We start from the raw sequence: 23,510 nt of genomic DNA on the forward strand, positions 1-23,510 counted from the left end.
AGGTCTGTCTGCTGTGAAAACGCATCACAACTATAACAAAGTTTTTCCAGAGGGTGGCAGTGATGTTAATGCCAGATGTGTGTTTTGGTGTAATGCTCCATTTTTACCACACAGTGGTGCAGTTGAGCTGTATCTGCAGCCAAACAGCTGTTGTGCATTTGCTGGTGTAAAGCTTATTGATGTGGGTTTACTCAGTAATTCTGAGGACTGGTATCTGATATATTTGGATTGATTTAATGCTCTGAGGCAATGCTGCACACTGAATAGGAAAGGAAGCTGATCAATAGGCCTGATAGGGTGTGTTGGCATAGTGCTGCACCCTTCAACACATTTGTACTGTCCTACTGAAATGATTTCAAGTCTGGAAACCACAGAAGAGGTGGAGATGTGAAAACATGATTAACTTGATTGAGGAGAAGAATGATTTTGTGGCACAAATTGAATCTGTACAGAAGATTCACTACATGAACAGATTTCACAAACGAATCTAAGATACAAGGATTAACTTAAAAACATTTTAAAACTAGTATCACCGCCTCACAGTTGGTTGCCTCCACTAACCACTCAAGTTGCAGTTCACATCTATGTCTGTCCAGGCTCATGTAACATATGTACTGAAGACTTTGAAGGAGTTTAATACAAGGTATTAGGTGTATTTTTTAGCAAAATGCTGATGTTTCACACACATCTTAAACACGGCAGCAAAGATCTATACCAGGGGTGTCAAACATACAGCCCATGGGCCAGAACCAGCCTGCCAGAGGGTCCAATCCAGCCCAATAGATGACTAGACTAAGAGGTGGCAGGTTTCAGGAGCAAGTTTAACAATGCCAACTTCATGTGAATCTCTGCTTCAGAGGCTTTTCCAGCCTGACCAGAATATAGCTCTCTGGTATAACAATGAATACTTACTGTGACCATGTTTTAAGATATTGAACAATGTGCAAAATATTGTCAAGCAGCAGCTTCAGTCCAAAAGAATCTGTATCAGGAAACGTCTGGATAATTGAACATGTAATGACAGTGAGAAGCAGACTGACTGAATGTGGAAAAACTGAGACATACTGTTGAAATTGCACTTAGTTTTCTTGAGACATCTCAGGCTGCTCATCTGTTTTGTAAAAGGATGAACATCTACGGAATTTACTTGTAATTCTTTACACGAAAAAAGTTAAAATATCTGCCCATCTGAGATCAAATTGGGCAGTATGTGGCTCATGAACTAACATGAGTTTGACACCCTTGATCTATACAATCACCACAGTTTCAAGTTTCACCACTTCAGTATCTGACCATGTCTCCCCTTCTGTTCCTGAGTTAAGGTGTTAAATAACAGCCTGAAAAGTGTCTTTGCAGAACTTGCAGATGGATGGACAACCCGAATACATAATGCCTGCAGCCATGGCTTCCGCCAGCGTGGAAGCATAAAAATGAGGGTCTTATCTACACTTCCTGTTCAGATTTTATACAACACAAACCCTGCTATAAATGTCTCAAAGATGCAGGATACCAATGACTTCTTAAAAGTGTAGGCTGTGCTGAATTACCAAAAATCGTACACAGAAATTATCATCATTGGATTTTCTCAGTCATTACTTTCATTCAAAAGTAATAAACATGTTCATGAGGGTGGAGGAAGTCAACCACTCTTCTGTCTCTAACATTTCCTCTCTAATGTATATAATTATTACAAAAAGTCAGACATAAAATCACTCCCTTCATCTTAACCAGGATTTCATTTTACTTTATGTAGCTATTATACCTCAGTTTAACCCTCCAGGTCTTCAGCAACATGCAGAGTCTTGCTTTAATGAATTGGGTTGTGTTACAGTTTTGGATTTAAGTTGCAGTGCTGGCACTCACACCCTCACTGCGATCTTCCTTTGATTATCAGCAGCTCCACACATCCTCCACTGGCAAATGTTTACCTCAGCTATGCTTTAATACGCCCTGACATGCCAGAGAGGGTGTGTTCCTCTCCTTGCTGTTGATTTGTTAGAGCAGATATATTTCCCTTCAGCCTCGACCTGTTGCTGACAGACTGGAATAGTTGTGGTGGCAAAATAAAACTACGCCAAATGAGTGAAACACTGCAAGAAATGTAAAGCTATGTACTGAATGTGACAGCTACATAACTGTGAATGTCACTGTGGGAGTCGATCAGGTCAGGGTCAACTTTAAGTAACATGTTACCAAACATGATGGTAAACCAAAAACACAAGGTGGCACTGCTGCACCAAATGTAAATGAGCAACACCCCAAGTGTTTGATAACTGTCAACACAACATCACTACGTTAACCCTCAACTACCACGATTATCATTAAAAACACATGTTTCTGAACTTTAATCCCACACGTGACCCCAAATTTACCACAAAGCCATGCTGAACTAAAGGTAAATGTTGAGTAAGATTATGCAAACACTAAAGACATTTCTATTCAATGAAGTGATGCAGCCATTTTAAACTTGACTGTGTTTGAATACTTTGCGCAGTGTGATACACCAGTGGTTTTCAAATGGTGTACCGTGGGATTTTGTGGTAACCACACATTATTACTGCAATATTCAACTGGGCCTGTACAAAAAGTTATGAATGAATTTTTAATTTTCAGTATCAGTATGTTGTGAGCACCCATTTCCTAGTAAAGAGGCAAACTCTACCTAAAAAAAAGGTAATTTAATTTAGTTTAATTTAGAAAAACCTTCATGGATAACCTATTTGTCGCCTTTTGCACGTGGGAATTATAAGTGTGTGACATATTACATTATCGTAAATTATTTTTTGTTGAAATGGATGTGTTATTGGCGCTTTGATGTAATTTTAAATGATTTCTTGAATCATTTTGTTAAATATTTAATAAGTAGGAGGTGGTTGTCAATTGTTATTTGATATTAGTGAATAAAAACAAACATTTATGTCGTGATCAGAGTGATAACACACATGATAGAGGCTATTGTGCATAAATATAAATACAGATGTGCCTTGAGATTTTGGCTTGCCCTTTAGTGCGCCTTGGGCACAGGAAGTTTTAAAACTACTGTGATGTAACATAGGCCTTTAGTAATAGATTCAATGAAGTGTTGAAATATAGAGAATAGTGAGTGTTTTCTTTCCTTAACTTTTAAGATACCAAACAGAAGGTTTCAGGGGAATATTTTGGATTTGAGACGCTCATTACTTGTGTATGGCAATACTTTTTGTTGCTCCCTATTCAAATACTGTTAAAGGTGCAGTGTGATACTCTGGAGAAAAACAGTCGATTGCTGACTCTCGTTCTCAGGTTGTCAACTACAGATGCTTTGGGTTGGTGGTTCGTTCCGACAGTATTTGACGACCTGGGAATGAGACTCAGCAACCAGCTGTCTTTGTCCAGAATTGCATACTGAATCTTAAAAGCGTGTTTAAAGTGTTATACATTGGCTGATAGAAAACTTTTTTCTTAAAAAGTAAAAGCTTTAAAGCCACACTATGCAAGATTGCCGGTTAGTGTTTGTAAAGACACTCATCAGCAAAGCAAAGCAGTTAAAGTCAACTCCAGGTTCAGATTACCGTAAAACTTCAGTTAATAGTTCAGGCTATTATTTGCTTAAATCACTGAAATCAACAGGCCTATATTTGGGACAGGCCTTTAATTCCTTTCACACAAAACTGTTGCTCAGCAAAGATCAGGAAATACAATCACACTGTTTATTTAAAGCAATATGAATATTACTTGTTTAAAAATAAAGCTTCAGATTATATATCAATTATGAATCATTCATTTGATCTAGCTCCGACACACAGTGCATCAGAGAGAGTGAGTTGCGGCACTTGAGGATTACAGCAACACTCACAACTTGGATTCATTCTTATAATAAACCCTTTTGATTCTTTTGATCTGAGGACCCTTACTGACTAAAGGAATATGAATAATTTACAGGGTAATTTAGGAATGCACAAAAATTTGAGGTAGCCAACAACGCCGTTTCATACATCTGAAGAACTTCTATTAAAAAATAATAAGTAAAGTGCTTGGCAACCAGAGCAGGCATCTAATTGCTAGTTTTACGGTATATTCGTTTTTTCGGCGCTGTATCTCTTGGATGCCTGCTGCTTACAATCTGGCATCTGGTTGCTACCTTTTTCTAAAGCCTCAATCTCACCTGAGTGCCATGAGAGTATATACCCAGAAGCACCGTGACAACAGAAAACAGGAAGAAAATAAGAAAACACAGGCCTCCACAAACTTCTAGTTGGTCATACAGGCATGAAAATGGGTCAGGGGTGAAAAAGCTGAGAAGGATACAAGACCTGGCCCCTGGTAGGGGGTCCTGGGGTTATGCTCCTCGATTTTTTTTTTTTTTTTTTTTTTGGTTTGGTGGAAAAATGACCTTCCAAATGCTCTTATCTGACTTCTTTTAGATTTACTCTGGTGTTGTTCACATGCAGAATTCTAAGATTGTACAAAAACAAAAGTATGAATGTATAATTAAGTGCAAATAAAGTATCTTTACATGTTCACATATTTGATTTTGATTTGATTTGATTTGATTTTTATTCACACATCAAAATAATACCGATACCATTTAATAAATGCATCACAAATTTGGATGTGTGAAGGGGACACCCCAAGTAAGCTATCCAAAGCTTTTAGGAGGGGGCCCAATATAAAACACAAATAGAACATTAGACATAATACACAAAAGAAGAAACATACAAACAAACAATCCCCAGACACTAGATCAGTCCGATATTACCATAGGTAGTGTTCCTCTGAACATATATTCAATCATGCATCCGCATCATCCGCATATGCTGTATAAGAGACAACACCAGGGCCGGACTGGGATATAAATTAAAGCCCAGGATATTCAAGCGCACCGGCCCACACGTTTCTACCTGTTGAATATATGCTCTTGATGCTTGTACACACTACACAAATGCTGTCCTCAGAATCAACTGCATAAGAAAATCAGCAGTTGTTTAATTCCAGACTATAAAATAAATGCAATAATGAATTGGCCACAAATGGCTTTGTGCTTATTATTTAACTTAAAATAAGAGCATATTACTCTATCCTAATGCATCTAATTTTATGCACAATATAACTGTCTGCCCTGTCCTGCCCAGCCCTGCTCTTGTCTTACATTATCCCAGTTTATATCTCCATGGCTCACAGCCATGAACTAAGGAGGTATAAATTGGGCAACAGGCCCTATAGTCAACTTTTAGACAACTTATTACTAGAACAAAAAATCCCACTTAGTACTACTAAAAAGGTTTTCCTTTGGCTAAAATGTAATGCACAGTAGGTTATGCCTTCACATTGCACCTGTCATATTTCTGGTCTCATCCTCCTCATCACGACTGGGGTTTGTCTGTCCCTCAGCTTCATTGTCCTCGGGACTGGGAGCACCACTTAACGTTCATTGCATGATGCATCCACAGGAGAAAAACAAGCACAAATTTTCTTTTAGTACAGGTTTAAATTATCATGACTTAGGCTACAATACCTAGTAGGCTAGTTGGCCTCTTGAAATGGACACCTAGAAGAAATATGCAATTTGCCAAAGCAAACCTTGCACATTACACACTCACGAACGTTAGCTATCGTTAATACACCTGCTATAACGGCACAAAGGTGAGCGATTTTCATGCCTGGTCATAAGTGATGACTCAGAGTCCATACGTTCTTTTCTGAGAAAGATCCTGCAGAGTTTATCTTAAGAGAATAGAAATGTTTTGGTGTGGTGCACTACTATGGTCAAAGTGAGCAAAACAAAGACGGAACAGGCTCTTTAAGTCTCTTAAAATTCTGTAGGATGTAGGCGCATCCAGTGAAATTACATACAGGGCGACTTGTACGTTATTAAATTATTGGTAAGAGCCCAGGACCGCGCACTGATGTTTTGAGCTCAGGCTACAGGATGTGGTTTGTGTGTGTGTGTGTGTGTGTGTGTGTGTGTGTGCATATGTGTGAGTTAGAAAAAAAGAGAGGTAGATAAAATGAGTGCATTTTACTTTTTTCACTTCCTCCCCCTCTCTTTTTCTCTCTGTATCTGTGTTTGCTCTTTGCAGATGTCTTATAATTAGATTTGCTCACTCAGGCCAGGTCACCACAGGAGATGCTGCAAGATCGGTTTCCTTGGCAACGGCTCATGGGATCCAGATGGGCTGCTGGGGCGGAGAGGTGTATTTCCTGAGGAATAAATAAATACTATTAACAAACACTAACTGTGGGGTGCTGAACCTGACCATCTGCACGTCTCCCTTTCTCTGCTGCTTCCTCTTTTCTTATTTTAGGGCTGAATGAAATGATTGAGATTCCACAGAAGACAGAAAGGGAAGGAGCCACACAAATTAAACAGAACCTGGCATGTGTGATGCAAAGTCACTGTTACAACAGATTTCCGGTCACTTTTTTCTCCAAGGCTCTGACTGGATAACCTCATAAATGGATCAGATACACTCTACATCTGTTGGCAGGCCTCAGGAAATGTGTGGTTTAAATTATCAGCGATAAAACATTATCATTTTTGTCATGTGAGTGGACCTGTTCAAAAGTAGGGTTGGTGGTTAAAGGTATTCTAAAATACATTAACATGCACACTTTATTAACTATGGTGGCATATTGTCATATTTAAGGCCATATAAGGTCAGTCATGGTTTGTTTAGTGCTGAGGGCTCTCAGTATCTCTAGGAAACATTTGTTAATTCTTTCCTGTTTGCATCATAGTCATGGCTTTCCTGCACTATACCACTGAATCTGAATTCTGAAGAAATGTGTCACCGCAGTTTCATAATGAGCCAGGGATGAGTGAATAAAAGTTCAAATGGGCAAAATATGTCGTTACAAAACCTCCCAGTCATGAACCCAGCTGCTGTTTTAAAACTCATACTGGAAACATTTTATTATAAGCACATAAATAATCTGTATTTAGTTATCAACACTAGTAATGAAGCAGTTTCACCTCAAGAACAAATGTGTCTATTTATTTCCAATTCTTCTAATCAGGCTGTTATCTACAGGCCTCCGTTTCCATCATCACACGCCTGATTAAACATTCAACTAGAAAACAACCACAAAGCGCTGCCCTTGACTGAGCTCTGAGAGAGTGAGCTGGTTGTTTAGACTTCATGATTCTGAATGGTGTACAACAACACTCATAATTACTCCATCATTAATCCTGCATATTTCAGCATAATACTGATTAGGGCTGTGGCTGCAACTAAGGACACAGAGGTCATGTCCATAACCTTGGGGGTAATTCCTGGGGTCAAAACACTGGATCAACTTTAAAGGAGCTTTGTAAAATATTCAGAGCTTCAATGTAGCAGCAGATCATTTTTTGCTATGTGAAGATAGAGTGGAGTGATGGCGTTGTGAGCAGAGAATGAAGTCATGCTACCTCTGTGTGTTACAACCTGAGTTTGTCTGTTCTTTGTTGTGGTAGATGATGAGTGCATGTGAGTCCCTGTGTGTTTATCATTGGCAAGTTGATCACTGCCACTCTGCATTGCACTTATACGACTTTTACAACTCCGCTGCAGAAGCGTTGCACCCACCCTCTGGTTCCCTGCTTGTTAACAATGTCAGCTTTATCAGCACCATTGCTGTCGTTAGCACTGTTAGCTGCCGGCTCAGCCACCTCCATGTTGAGAGCCCTGTGCAGACAACCTCTGAATCATAGATATGCTCTGAATACTGTACAGAGCTCCTCTAACTCAACCAGAGGTCCCCGGAAAAATGGGGAATATTTAACTTACTCTGTTTGATTCACTATAGAAGGGAGCCTAATGTGAGTAAGAGTCATACAAGTTACTATACTGATCCAGTGATTCACTTCCTCCATGATTATCTCCTCCGCTGTGGTTGATTAATATAGAAAGACCACAGTTTTTATCATATCTAAAAACCAAAACCTTTTCAGATGAAGGTCTTTGAAGCAAATTCTTATCAAATTGGGGTCAATGATCTAATGTGTATCAATTTAGGGGTCCTTGACACGAATAATGCTTATTTTGACCTAGTTACTTTGTGCTCTTAGGCAAAATGATGAACAAATACAAAATGATAAATACTTGTTAAAGATACTGCGTATTACAGCAATGAAACAGATGACAAGAAACTGGCTTCAGAAGTCATGTCCGTTGACAGACAAGTGGAGAGACATGTTTCAGCATACATATCAGATGGCGTACTTAACTTACAAAATGAGGGGGAATCTGACACTGTTCGGAAAAAAAAAAAAGCTCTAAGTGGTCAAATTACTGTCATATGGGAGACGATTAATGAATAGAAGCTACTGGAATATTGTTTCTTTGTATCAGGTCTGACACTCATGAAATATAGTCAGCAGAACCCTGAATATGAAACGGAGTCAAAGCTATTTTTTCTATGACACTAAAATTACAACATACTTTTCATTTAAACCTGTGCTGTAACTGTTGTTATCTATTTCTCCTCATCATTATATATCAGTAGTTTAGGCTGATGTATCACTGGGTGACACAACTATTCATATAACTTCCCACTTAAAAAAAAAAGACGGTAATGCTATTTTTGATTTTTATATTAAGCCATTAATAAAAAACAAAAGCAGGAGTAACCTGTTGGGTTACTGACCCATAATAACGAAATGTTATCTGACCTTGCCATGTTTATATTTCTGCTTCTTTCGACCAAAAAAAGGATTGTTATTTTCAACCACTATTTTTCGTCATGATATTAAGTCATCAAGACCCAAAGCCCACAAACCTGCAACTGCGGTACTATATGATTTAACCCAATATTTTCAATTTTTATTTATTTATTTATTTTTTTTCTTACCAGTATATATATTTCAACTGGCTACTTTTAGGCCCATCAAATAAAACATCTTCATGTTTGGAAAATAAAAATGCATAATTCATGAATATATTGTGAAAAACTCAACTTTTACATATTTTTATTTACAGACTTTTACTTTTGGCATAGGGCTGCATGATATGAGGAAATATTTGATGCGCAATAACATTGTTGAATATCATGATAAGGATATTACTTGCAATAAATAAACATAACATTTGATTAAACCTGAAAGGCACCAATAAAAAAGAGTGACAGCTACATTTTAAAGTGCATTATTCTACTGAATAATGAATAACAAAAAAGTCCCTGAGTTCACTGTTGCAGTCTTTTGTGATGTCTTTATCATGCAAGTTTACATGTGATGATAATTTAAAAAAAAAAAAGAAAAAAAAAAAGAAAGAAAGAAATATTGTGCAGCCCTGTTTTGATATGTGGCCAAAATCTTGTGAGGTGGGTAGGTATAGGCTACTATACTATATAAGCAATGACACTTTAAATTGTTTTCTCTTGGCTACATGTTGGCTTACATGACCTCTGTTTTTAAATACATTTTTAAACTATTACTAAACCATAAAATAGTTAACTTTTAATGCTTATTGTCACCCAAACCCAAGCTCAAGCTCATGTCCAGTGGTCTCATATTAAAACTGTCACTGTAAATCTAATGAACATGCTAAAACACTTAAGAGTAGTGGCCCGACCTGCTCCCCGGGTGGATTTAAATATTGCTCTGCTCTCTCGCATTTTCCTGGAGCACTTGTCAGATTCCAGACTGGGATTTAGGTGGGCTGTGAAGATTAGACATAGTTGATGAAGAATTACGAGGGCTCCCCGTTTGTTTGCCACCCACTGAGCCGGTCTCATGATTTCTGCATGACCAGGCTTTGTATCTGAACTCCGTGCACACTGCCTTTTGTTCTCGCGCCCCCGGTGGGCAGCCGACGGGCCAGCAGCAGCACAGAGCCCTCATTCACCGGCGCCGTTTGTTCTCCATCTCGGCTCCGTACTGTACGCTCCCCCGAGCACGTCCCACTACTTCAGCTGAGCGGAAATGCATCTGCGCTGCTGCCACCGACATTACGACACGAGTGAGTCCGAAGTGAGTCGGCCGGGTGGGAAATTCTGTATGCGCTCTTTACGCATAGGGGAGCTTCCCTGCGCGTAAAGAGTGAGTAAGAAACAAAGCGCCGAAACGTGCCGGCGAACTCGTGCCACTTCCTATAAAAACTCACTGACATGAGGGAGGGCTGAACATTTGTCTGTGCTAACAAATCCGGACAGGATTGATAAACTGGATACACAAAGGCTGGCACAAATCCCACATAACGGTAAACAAACATTTATTTTTTCATCACCATGCCGATTCATTCATGCGTTTTGTCTCTGTCAAAAATATCCACGTGTCCATTTAAGGTGCTGAATTATATATCTGTATTCTTATCATTATATTTCTAGAATTTGAAGAGTTTACGATCAGTAATAAACAGTTTAACAGTGAGATCCCGTTGATCTTACAGCATCACCTGCAGCTCCATCGCACCATGTTGCTTATTAAACTCTCTGCAGCCCTTTGAAAATGTATTTTAGTCTTATTGATAAAAACAAGCAAGGCGAAAATAACTTAATTTGGAGGGACAAAGTTACATCACTTTTCTCTTTTGAATTGATGATTAGAGAGCGCAGAAGAGGAGGGTGAATACGGAAGCAGAGGGAGGGGTTTACCGTCATTTTTGGGCACCAACTCCTGTTGAATTCAGTGAGTGTAGAAAAGTGCTCCACTCTATCTGAGCCCATTAGCTCTCTGCTTTATGATCCTCACTGGTATGAGCTATAGGATAGTTACTCAGAGTCTTAAAACAGCTATTCTTTGTTTGTTTAATGAATGTGACATACTTTTCCTGTTTGTTTATTTTCAGGTTTATCTGCGGACTGTTTGCTCAGAAGTGTGTGTGCATAAGGAGGAAAAGGCAGCTCAGTGTGAGACGCTTCAACCTGTGATCTGAAGAGTTCCTGTACTTTACTTCTGAATATCTGCTACCAAGCTGCAAAAGATGGAGCGCATGCAAGATGAAAAGGTAACTGTTTCTTATTTCTGTTGCTGCATGGCCCTCTGGTGTTGCTTTTATGTGTCTTCTACAAACTAATTTCATCTTTTAAACCCTGCACATATGATACTGCTGTACAGTTCCTATAGTAATCTTCTCGGACACAAACACGCTCATTTAAGCTGTCTGTAATATTTCCCACTGGTCCCAGAGGAAGAGCGCCAGCCATTTTGCCATTGTTTGTTTTATTCTGAGCCTGATTTGTGCCAGCACGTCCTAATGAATAAGAGTGCGGTATTTACGAGCCACAGGGTGGCAATTCTGTATTTTTCCTTTCTGGCAAGAGCAGGAGACTGGGGGGGAGACGAGTCGAGTACTCAGTCAGGAGATGACTAAGAGAGTAAGAGTGGGAGACAAGACTGTTGGGGGGCAAGTTTGAACTTGAGCGTGTTTTAGTTTCTTGCTTGTATTTGCGTCTTCTTTGGAAAACTGGTATGAGGGAATAGTAGTAATATCAGGAAGGGAGATCTGGAGAGGACTGTCAACTTACAAGAGCACAGATATTTGACAGAGGAATAGGGTGTGCTTCTAGTGATACCACGCAACACATGAGAGTTACTGTTATTAACTAAATGATACATTTGGATGCACTTACTCTTTGGTATTACGTAGAATATCTCAAGTGACTGACAATGTGCCCACTATCATGTGTCTCTGCAAACCTTTCATGCGGTCTTTTGAAACTTGCAGTTGCTTCATTTTCATGGCTGTTACTCAACATGCACATATCGCGCGTGTTGATGAAACTATCCACCAAACCGAAGTGAATACTAGCACACACTTTAAAAAGCCTCGTGCAAAATGTACGCACACAATGATCACAACCAAAGATGCCTTCTTTTTGGTAAATATTCTAGTCTTGTGGACGCACTTCACTGAGATGAAAAGTGTGTAAAGGAAGTGCTTTACATAAAGAGACACAAGAAAGGGTCAATGCAATATATAGTCAAAAAATACAAAGGGAGACAGATGGCTAATTTTGTGGAAAGCGTGGGAAAGGGAGGTTTTGAGTAAGAGACAGAGAGACATGGATGAGGATTGCAAGATGCCATAAATGTGGAAGTTGAGTGTCACAAAAAGGGTGTGTCAATCCAGAGTCTTTCTGTCAGACAGTTTTTCTTATGACACAGACGATGAGCTGATGAAACACAGTAACTGCATGTGGTTTGGAGTCATTTGTTTGTCAAGTTTTCAATATATATATTAATCATTAGAGTAAAATGAACCAAACAGAAGTACAGGAAGTGACCACATTAGGAGGGTAAAGCTTGGAAATTAAAGTTTAAAGTTCATTCTTGACTTTGGAGGCAGCAGCTAAGAAAATAATCTCAACACACAACCCATTTAGTAGCTGTTTGGGAGCTTTCAGTTACATAACATGCTCTTCATGAGAGCTGTGTGTTTGTAAGAACCTGGTGATACAACACATATTACGATTCGACCTATTACAATACTGTAAGCAAGGTGATACAGTGCGGTTTTAAAATCTAACTTTAGGAGATCTGTCAATGCTAGCAGTGCCCCATTTATGACTGCCTGTGTCATGTTCTTTGTGTTTACACTAGAGATATGTTGTTATGTTTGAGTGAAAGAGTCAAATGGCGTAAGACAGATTACAACAATGAAGAATCTAGTGGTTCATTGTTTAAACACCACACAATATAAACGACTGCCACAAATCTTTGCATGTAAACTACTAAATAAAAAACATTACAGCCCATTCCAGAATCGATGCAATCTCACAAAATAAAGTATTGATATTTTCTCACACCCCTTATCTTCATGAGTAGACAATGCTTCCAAACTGTCACTGAACTGTGCCAGTATTTGCATTACTTAGAACACTGAATGCCTGGTAACCACTGTATAAATCACAGGCAAATGCACTAGATTGAATACCTTCCTGTGCAACCATAATGCGTCAAAACCTGCTGATGCAACCTCTGAGTCAGTCAGATTGGATTCACATCATATATAATACTCCTCAGTCTGCCACTCCCTAATTCGGAGTAGCTGTATAGAAAAAGGCTTAACAATGTAGGCGTTTTGTCTGAGTCTTATTCAACAGCAGCATGTCTCTGCACATGCAACTGGCATGTCTATACCACAAGCTCAGAGATATAGTCACACCACCCTCCAGGTTATCTGAGGTGATCGTATGCCAAAAACAAGCAAACATGGCATGCGAGTAATTTGTACTTACATGTTAATGTGATTATATTCTCCAATGTTAGATCACTTCCCTTATTTGTTTATCCTTGCTTCATCTTTATCGTGCATGTTTCATTATCAGAACTCTACCCCCCCAACCCCCCACCCACCCACCCACACACACACACACACACACACACACACACACACTTTATCGTGTATGCAGCACTTCCTGTGTGCTCCACTGTCGAGATACTCTCTGTCTGTCACATATACGTAGCGCACATCAGCTTGTTTTAGTCTTCATTATGGGACAAGGCCATTACGTCCCTGAGAACCACACTATGGCTGGATGACGACTGATTATCACTATCTTACTGTGTGAAATATTTTCAAGTAGTTCATCCCTTCCCCCCGTGTGTTGTTACATTCTGACCTGTGAGGGTAACTTAACGTCCACCTGATAGCAGCAGCCACAGATATTATGTACTTGAAGCACTTTTCTGTGGGATTTTTTTATCAATGAGGAACCTGAAGTTCTCTGTTGAATCTCAGTAAATCAGGAAAAAGGAGGTGGCTGATCAGATTAAAGAACAGACAGTTTGTTTCAGGAGGCGGAGACTCTTTGAACAGCCCTTTGATTTAATTTCTTTTCCCAGTGAACATACCAATTCATGACGTTTGAGGAGTGTGTTACTTTATCTGCTCTGATAATGATATCATGCACGATAAACATTGAGACAAAGCTCATTGTCTCTGTGATTGTGTCTGTTTTCTGACTTGAGTGCAATTACAAATTGTGCAAAACAATGTATTAACTTGCATTATGAATGTTTCCCTGACGTTGCATAGTGGAGTTAGTGTTGAAACGGGGGCGGATTTTGAAAAAACTGTGTGATTAAAATGGATTTCCTTTCATTAATGAGCCTATTTGGACCATTTGACTCGGGATGCAAATAATAACCTTTGCAAAATTTCTCAGAAAGCTAGTGTGTTACAGTAAAACAGATTTAGTCACTTGCTAATTCAAAGTGAAACTTTGGGGATTTCCTTTTTTGGCATGCGCCTCCACATAGCAGACTTGGAACCAAAACTTTATTTAAACCAATTACTCCTTTCAGTTCTGCACCGTTGGATACTTTTACATATTGCAAATTTCACTCCCCCAACTTGCCCTGCCATGTTAGGGATTATTGTCAGGTGCATTGGCTTGTTATTATGAGCTAAACCCAATTTAATTCCGAAACCAGCAGGGGAGAAAAACACTCACAATAGGATTCAGTCTTATTCTCTCAGGGTGTCTTTAGCTACTTAGCTGAAAAATACCTCGGCTGCAAAACATGGAGTCTGTGCAATGTTGTAACACTTGGTTTTCACAGCAGTTCTGAATGCAGAGAGCTGAAACCACAGAGGGACAGAGCAAATGCAAAAAGGGTCATTGTGTGTGTGTGTGTGTGTGTGTGTGTGTGTGTGTGTGTGTGTGTTACCAGTGTCACTATTAACAACAAGAGCTTTGTGGAGGCAAAAGCAGGCCATGTCCACCACACAACTGAGGGGGCAATTGTACATAAACTTCATCTGCTCATTGTTTTAATCTCTCACATCTCTTTTTCTCTCTCGACAGCCGAAGAAGAAGGTCACCGCTTACCTTCTCTACTGCGTTTCAACAGCAGTCATCGGCTCACTACAGTTTGGCTACAACACCGGGGTCATCAATGCACCCGAGCAGGTGTGTGTGTGTGTGTGTGTTTGCTGGGTGAACTCTCTCTTAATGGTGTCTCCACTGTCATAAAACATTGAAACACTAAACGTCCATTACAAGAGGGATTAATAATAGATGCACCATATGCTCTTTTTGTGATATTAATATTTTAACAACTATTATCACACTTTTAATTGCCATTTTGTGAATACTTTCAACACTTTAAAGTTGTTGTTCTGTATCTGTGGTTTTACAAACTGGATTATGGCGCTTGACATGACATGTCTGCTATGGTGGCAATGCTGTAAGCTATACTGCCCTCATGTGGATGTGTCAAAACTCACAATTACACATTGAGCACAAGCTCTGTCCTATCTGTTTGACCTCAAATGAGTTGTTAGATCGTAAATCACATAAGAGAAACACTTACCTAAAAGCAGCCACTAATTCTGCCCCTCTTTGCTGTGATTTGACAGAAACTGCGTAGTTTTTTCCAGAATGTGTCTATGACGAGGTACGAGGAGCCTTTCAGCGAGGATGCCGAAACCATGGTGTGGAGCTTTGCTGTGGCCATCTTCAGTGTGGGAGGCATGATCGGGTCTTTCTCTGTCGGAGCCATGGTCAACAAATTTGGCAGGTGAGAACACTGTGGTGCAGGAAATGGTTCAATATAGGAGGATGTAGGACAGTCAATCAACCAAGTCCTGCTCAGGACTGTGGTACACTTTTTAAGAATGTGACTAATATCAGCAAAAAATCAACAACACTCACAATATCTGTCCAACTTACTTGTCTGTCTTCACCAGGCGTAAGTCTATGCTGTTTAATAATATCCTGGCTCTCATTGGTGGGGGTCTGATGGGACTGTCGGCTGTGAGTCAGTCTTTCGAGATGGTAATCATTGGCCGGTTTGTCATCGGCGTGTTCTGCGGTCTGTGCACGGGACTGACACCCATGTACGTGGGTGAAATCTCTCCCACTGCTGTCCGAGGAGCCTTCGGGACACTGCACCAGCTGGGTGTCGTTATTGGCATCCTGGTGGCACAGGTATGATGCTGTGATATGATGATTACACTATTGATTTTTATTCTATGAGCTGTGGATTTATGCAGAATAAATTGGATTAGAGGTTTTAAGTATTTCATGGCCATTAAAATCAAAGCGTTGTACACCTTTTCCCCAGTTCATGATCATTTATTTGCCTCAAACTTTTTCAGATACTTTCATTAGAGTCTGAGGCTGTCCACTGATCAGTCATGTGACCTACACATCACCATGAATACAAAATATACACAACGACACCATTTCTTTGGTAAAAAATCTTTTCACATAACACCACATTTACTCGGGATTCAGAAATTTACAAGAAAAGTATACCTGACCATAAAAACAAATCATATAACATTACAAGCTTTTCAGAACATCCTTTAGCAAACAGGATATTTAATTTTAAGAGCTGAATATCCACATTTCAAAGCAGCATATTTTGTATTCTTTCATCTTCATTTTTCAAAGCATTATTATTATTTTCTCGATTAATCGATAAGTTGTTTGGTCTATAAAATGTCAGAAAATGGTGAAAAATGTAGATCTGTGTTTCCCAAAGCCCCAGGTAATGTCCTCAAATATCTAAGTTTGTCCACAATGTTTTAAAATGTTCACATTTTAAAAGCGGAATCAGAGTTATTTTTCCTTTTTTTTCTCGTGAAAAATGACTGATTAGTCTATTATCAGCTTTAGATACAGGTCACATCGGGTGCCCCAGTAGCTCAACTAGTAGAGTGCATACTTTATTGGCCCAGGCCCTTTGCTGGATCTCATCCCCTCTTTCTCTTCACTGCCTTTCCTGTCTCTCTCCAGCTTTTAATATCGAACGGAGGCAAAATGCCCAAAAAGTAATCTTAGAAAAAAAAATACAAACACAGGTCACAATTGATTAATGGATTGTACAGCCTCGGGTGGTGCTCTGATAGCTGGAAATGTTTGATGAGATGAACAAAGCACTGGAGAGGAGCTGAGCAACTTGTTTTAGTTTGACGAAATTCAAACTCACCTCAAGTGAGTCCATTGTAAGTACTTCATCCCCTGTTGTTGTCTGTGTATTGCAGATCTTCGGTCTTGAGGCTCTGCTCGGCTCAGACACTCTGTGGCCTCTGCTGCTGGCTCTGACCATCCTGCCTGCCATACTGCAGAGCGTCCTGTTGCTCTTCTGCCCCGAAAGCCCCCGCTACCTGCTCATCGTCCTCAACCAGGAAGAGGACGCAAGAAAGGGTCAGTTTTGAGACATTATGTCAACAAGATGGCAACATCAGGTTTTAATGAGAGAGCGTCTAGAATTGCTCTTCAATTTTTAATGATCTGTGGGCTGAAGCATGGCCCTGTGATTTATTAAAATTTTACCACATGATGTTCCAAGACCCTTCAAGACTCTCTTTACATTACATTCTGCATAATAATGTACTTTCTTTTCATCCATCCCTTCTTCCCTCTGTAGCCCTGGTGCGTCTTCGCGACTCTGAGGATGTGAGTGATGATATCCAGGAGATGAAGGAGGAAGGGATGAGGATGAGCATGGAGAAGAAAGTGACCATCCTCGAACTCTTCCGCTCCCCAAACTACCGTCAACCAATCATCATTGCTATAGTCCTCCAGCTCTCTCAGCAGCTGTCTGGCATCAACGCTGTGAGTAAACACAGTATCCCATAATAGAGCACAGTGATTAGCAAGTGTCAGTCTATGTCATCTCATACATGAATCTTTAAAGGAGCATTCACTGGAATTATACAAATGTGTCTGACATGCACCAGAGACACTTCTCGGCTCCGGGCGATGTTAGATTGAGTGGAATAATTTAAGCCACTGAGGGTCAATGGAAAGAGACAATAACAGCGGTATTTGATAGGTATTTTGTTAATAAGGTCATGTCACCAGGCTGACTTAATGTGTTAGTGTCCCCTCATCTGACCTGACAACCGCAGTAAAGCCGTGGCAGCCCGCGGCTAGAGACTGCAGCATCGATTGAACTGACAGATATATTAACACTCATGACCTATATCACTCATCAGCACAGCAGCCAGTAGCAGCTAGCTGCGCTGGACAATATTTTTTATTTTACTGTAATGACGGCTCAAATAACTCCATGTTACATGAAAGAAATTGTTTAAAAAAATTGATTCTCATTTGAATGACCTGATATCGATTCAGACAATCTGCATGAAGCTTTAACCCTGTTAGTCTCTCTGGTATTAAGCAGGCCCAGGCAGTTATGTTATACACAAGTACAGCGTGCTAGCTTGGCTAATAGAAAATTGTTAGCAACAAGCTAAAAGCTAACTGTATGTCGTCCAACTGATTGGCTTAGTTTGCCTCAAATCTTAAAATTCACCAGCGGCACCTGCAGGAAGTGAATCACCTCAGCAGCAGAGGGAGGAAATGACTGATACTGACTGATGTCTGTGTTCTTCTTTCTTTCTTAACCTCACTCAGTATTGTGACGCCGGGGAAATTATTTATTTTATTGACATTTTTTATGTATTTTCAGTGGAATGTTATTGAGTTTATAAAGTCACTGCTGCCACTCTTGAAACAACATTTAGTTAGATTTACAATATTTCTAATCCTGTTTTATAAACATTTGCTCATACAATTTACAGCAGTAGTTCCCTGAGATTCTCTTCATGTTCAAGCAAAACTGGCATTGTAACTGAAATATCCCCGATCAAATTGATATCTTAACAAATCACATCGAATCGGAGATAAATTCGGGAACTTGTGAATCAAAATCAATCAATTCAGGACATCAGTGGTGATAACCGGCCCCAGTCGCTTGTAGCAACAAACCCACTGGTAATTGTAACTCTACAAACATTTTAGAGTCTCTAAGCTTGCTGTTTTGATTTTATGTCCGACACTAAAGCACCAAACAACAGACGGACAAAGTTAGCAACCAGCTGGTGAACATAGTGGAGTATCTAGCCGCTACAGAGCCAGATATTTCTGTCAGGAGTTGATGGGGACCAAAATACAGCTAAAAAAAGAGTTAATATTAGACTTAAATTCACAAAGTGGATGTACACAGCTCCAAGAAAATGGCAATGTTGCTCCATGTTTGCTGGATGTATAAATCAGCTACTGTTTGCTACCCTCATCAGCTTTAAAAGGTGCTAATATGTTAGTATAAGTTAAATATAATGTGGTTTTAAACACTACACTAGTTTGTATTCACTGAAATACATATTAGCCGGTAATAGTAACGCTTCCTCTCTCTCCTCTTTCAGGTGTTTTACTACTCCACAGGTATATTTAAAAAAGCTGGTGTTACCCAACCCATCTACGCCACCATAGGAGCTGGAGCTGTCAACACTGTCTTTACTGTTGTCTCTGTAAGTATCTGACTACACGTTTTGTTACTCATTAAAAGGTATGTTTTATATTTACTGGTTTATTAATCAATCTTTGTCTGGTTCTGACTCCAGCTCTTCCTGGTTGAACGCGCTGGGCGAAGGACGCTGCACTTGATTGGTCTGGCTGGAATGGCTATCTTTGCCCTCATTATGACCATCTCCCTGTCTTTGGTGGTGAGTGATGGTCGTCCTGTGAGTTTAGGGCTTATAAAAATTTAAAAAACATGTCCCACATCCTCTCTGTTTCTCTCTCTGAGCAGGCAACCACCCCGTCTATGAGCTACCTGGCTATCGTGGCTGTGTTCGGCTTTGTTGCCAGTTTTGAGATGGGTCCAGGTCCCATCCCCTGGTTCATCGTGGCTGAGCTCTTCTCCCAGGGGCCTCGACCTGCTGCCATGGCCGTCTCTGGGTTCTCCAACTGGACCGCCAACTTCCTGGTGGGGCTGGGTTTCCCTAAACTGGCGGTAAGGACAACAATCTTAAGGACCCTGACACACCAAGCCGACAGTCAGTCGTGCTGTGCTGAAAATTAGATGTTGCCTTAGATTTTGTGGTGTGAACGGCAGCATAGGCACTGGCTGGCCCTTGTTTTTCGTCCGATTTAGCATGTTGAATCAGTGGCGGTGCCTGTCGGTGAATAATATAACTCTGATTGGCAGTTCATCTCAGTGCATAAGAACAGAAACGAAAGTGAGGAAAGCAAAAAAACAACAAAACAGTGAAAGAAATGTTTTATATTAGGTAAGACCATTTTCTAACCATTGATCTCTTTAGCAGAAAGGTTCATATTTGTTTGTGTGTGGTTAACTGGCTAAGTAGCATCTTGAATCTGTCCTGTTGGCCTTTTGGTTCATCTTTTTGAATGACAAAAACAGACTACCGCCGCCTGCTAGTACGACAAGTTATTTCCTCTAATGCAGATGCAGAACATACATCCTAGTTGGCCACTGGCTGTAGACATTGTGGTGTGTTCAAGTGCAACTTCTCGGCCAGAACGCAGTCCTTCGTTGCCACTATTTATTTCGTGTCAGTTTGGCATGTCTGGGCTGTTAGATGTACAAGCAGTATGAGTTTTGTTATGTTGTACTAATATCTCTCTTCTTCTCTCAGGATCTTTGTGGTCCGTACGTCTTCATCATCTTCACAGTCCTCCTCATCCTATTCTTCATCTTCACCTTCCTGCGAGTGCCTGAGACCAGAGGCAGGACCTTTGACGACATTGCACAGGGATTCGCTGCCAGCACAGGGAAGCCCTCCATGGGGCCAGAGGCTGGCCTGACAGAAGGCAAAGAATCTGTCCCCACGTCTCCCACAGACAAGGTTCCCATGGTGGATCTTCCATAGGAAAAACGAAGACAGACTTAGGGTTCATCACAGACAAACAGGTCTCAAACACATAGATATTATAAGGAGTTATATGTCGTAACACACAAATGATGAAAGAGCAGCAGGGTGTGTGAAGAAAAAAAGACAACGAAATACAGTGTTAAAAGATTCCCCGGTTACACGTGTTTAAATAATTGACAGAATTCCATGTAATCCTGCTTTAAACATGGTCCAAACTTAACTGAATTACCAGTACTTAATATCTGTTGACATTCCTACTGCCAGCTCCACACATACTGCCATATAAGAGGATCAACATATGTTCAGTATTAAGTCCCATGTCTTCAGCTACCCCCAGTGTTAAAAGGTTGTAGGATTTGGGGGAGGTTTATGTATTGAGGTCAAGCTTGAAAAGCTGGTTTTGGAGTGTGGTAGTTTGACCCAAAAAAAAAAAAAAAAAGACTGACTTGCTGTCCTGTCTGCCTGATGTGCCTTGCTGCCAGGGGGACGGAGCCATGCTGTCTTCAGTAGACAGAATAAACATAGAGGTGCTACAGCAGCCCCTCTCTCCTTCAGGTGCACAGAAAAGCACTTAAAATAAATATATTTAAGCAAGTGGAAGATAAGAAATATTCTTTTCATCCTGTGGCACAACGTCTCCTGAGAGTAGAGGATGTTTGTGTGTCGTTTGAAGTCGGCAGATAAAAAAACAGGCCAGTTCCGTCAATTACTATTGTCTGCATCGTGTTTATTGTTTGTATGAGAGTGAGGTATAGTCTAGCACTGCCAGGCCTTAAAAAAGTCTCTGTATAGGCTTTCTGTGCTTAAAAACAAAACCTAACCTCTTGTGATTTCATTGCAGAGTACAGCCAGGATGTTGTAGTGCAGTCGTTTACAGTATGCATTGCAGCAGTTGGATACAAAAACTCAGGTGGCAACTTGTATTATACTCAGCTCCTGACTGTGGCATAGAAAATACATTTTTTTTATCACTGTACTTGAAATTCTGTTGACGTCAGTAGGTAGCAGCAACCTCTGCATCACAGATCATGAAATAAAATATCTTAGACTCTCTTAAATAGTGTTATATCTAGAGATGCTCTGATACCATTTTATCCCTCCGGATACCAATTTCAATACTTGAAGTCGCGTATCGGCAGATATCAAGCACCAATCCGATACCAATACATTGGAAAAACAAAAAGTTAGTAGTAATTTTGTATGGATGTGAAATACAACAAATGGATGCCATAAAACTTTCTTTTATCCAATGTGAATTGCCAAATTCCTGACATTTTGCCAGTGGCTAACATTACTTTTTTTTTATGGAAATTAATTCCAATTCACTGCTCTAAAACAGTAGTACGGCACAACTTGTAGGCTACTGTTTTAGAGCAGTGAAGAAGAATTGATTTCCGGTAAAAGTGCTGTTTTATCCAAGTGCGACACCACTTTAAAGTTTATTACATGGTATCAGGTATGGTTGCTGCCATATACTGATTCAAAAGTTGACAGCTATCATACTGTGTACATTTGGTTACCTACGATACTGAAAGAAATGCAACAGGACGGAGCGTCTCCCCTTTATTGTAGTTATTTTCTGAGGGGAGACTTCTTACACATACTTCCATTAACACAATGGTTTTTGATTTTCAATTATACTAATAAAACGTTTGTTCAACCAACAATAATCCTCCCATTTTCATTCCTTTAAGGGTCATTCTGACTGATATTGTGTAATACCGTACTACCATGACAGCGCAATATGTTCTGAGACAGTTACCGCACTGTGAAAATCTCATACCATTGCAACGCTACTATCCAGTCGGTGCATAGGCTTGCATACTTGCCAATACCCGGTCCAGCATTTTAGGCAGTATTGAAGGCATATCCAACACTGGTATCGGTATCAGAACAACTCTAGTTAGATCAGCTCAAAAGCCCTTGTCAGTGTTACACAGTTGTTTGAGGGATGTATTGACACACACTCAAGTCTACTGATAATTAATCAACGCCACATTATCTCAGTTGAAACAACATCTTAGCCACGTGTGATAGTGATGGATAAAAACACTAACTGAATTGTATTTATGTTTGATGCACAAAACATGTCTGAAATTGTGTATATATTGTAGAATCTCCAGTTAGAGCTTCACGATCAAATATTGCAGAACATTATACATGCTTATATATGTCTTGTCAGTGTTTGTACAGTTTCATCTTCCCACCGTGAGGAAGCACTTTTCAGTGTTTGAGCTTAGCAGTAATTCCATTTGCACTTTGGCAGTCAGACTTCTTTCTAATGTTTATATTGTGTGTGGTTCTTTGTAAATATACTGTACAAGTCAGGATGCGTATGGTGTTTGGCTGTTTGTGCCTCATAATCCTGTTAATGTTACATCCACTGATTTTTTTCTTGCACTGTTACTGAATGTTACTTTGATGCTTAACGATAAACGGAAGGGGGAAGTGACAACGGTTGAGTGTGTGTGAGAGTCATGTAAGAGATGACCTTTACTGTTTTTCTGTCACAATGTCCTCTCGTCTCCTGCTGTAATAATATGAGTGACAGTTGCATTGAGAAGCTCAAAAGGAAATAAAGTTGTCCGTCTTTTAAGGGAATGTGACTTGAATTATTAGCATAAACAGTTTTTTTTTCTGTTTGTAATGCCGCGAGTCAAAGCAATGAATGTTTAATGTAATTGCAGTTTCTGTGCTAAGGTGAAAGTGTGAGATGTTTGTCTGGTATTTCGTCTGGTGCCCACTTGTGCACTGTGGCAACTCTGTTTCCTTTTCTGCACCGCGGCAAAAACCTCAGTCAGCTGTGCAGTCATTCTCTGTAGAGCTAACCAACCCTTTGAGACACTGAAATAAAGCCATGACTTAAAAACCAGAGTTCGGTTTCTCTATGTGGCTGCTGCTGCTGAACACTTGGGCTTATAAAGATTTATTCATGGTTTTGATGACGTTCTTTAGGAGTGCATGTGTGAG

At 40.0% G+C, this 23,510-nt stretch overlaps 1 protein-coding gene across 1 annotated transcript; it reads left to right on the top strand.

Moving 5' to 3' along the window:
• Positions 1–9,972: 9,972 nt before the first annotated feature.
• On the top strand, positions 9,973–23,136 carry slc2a3b (solute carrier family 2 member 3b). The gene is made up of 11 exons (XM_049583663.1): positions 9,973–10,160; positions 10,749–10,907; positions 14,713–14,817; positions 15,267–15,427; positions 15,597–15,837; positions 16,899–17,061; positions 17,285–17,472; positions 19,068–19,172; positions 19,266–19,367; positions 19,454–19,657; positions 20,304–23,136. Exons 2-11 carry the CDS (start codon positions 10,884–10,886, stop codon positions 20,535–20,537), a joined length of 1,527 nt encoding a protein of 508 aa, XP_049439620.1. The 5' UTR covers positions 9,973–10,160; positions 10,749–10,883; the 3' UTR covers positions 20,538–23,136.
• Positions 23,137–23,510: the final 374 nt, after the last annotated feature.

The sequence above is a fragment of the Epinephelus fuscoguttatus genome, linkage group LG8, assembly GCF_011397635.1.
Source record: "Epinephelus fuscoguttatus linkage group LG8, E.fuscoguttatus.final_Chr_v1".
NCBI classification, from domain to species: domain Eukaryota; kingdom Metazoa; phylum Chordata; class Actinopteri; order Perciformes; family Serranidae; genus Epinephelus; species Epinephelus fuscoguttatus.

Bases quoted from the DNA above. Each gene is read 5' to 3' on its own strand.
- slc2a3b (XM_049583663.1), top strand. From the start codon at position 10,884: ATGGAGCGCATGCAAGATGAAAAG. The intron at 17,062-17,284 runs GTCAGTTTTGAG...TTCCCTCTGTAG, and splicing joins GGAAGAGGACGCAAGAAAGG to CCCTGGTGCGTCTTCGCGAC. The intron at 19,368-19,453 runs GTGAGTGATGGT...CTCTCTGAGCAG, and splicing joins CCATCTCCCTGTCTTTGGTG to GCAACCACCCCGTCTATGAG.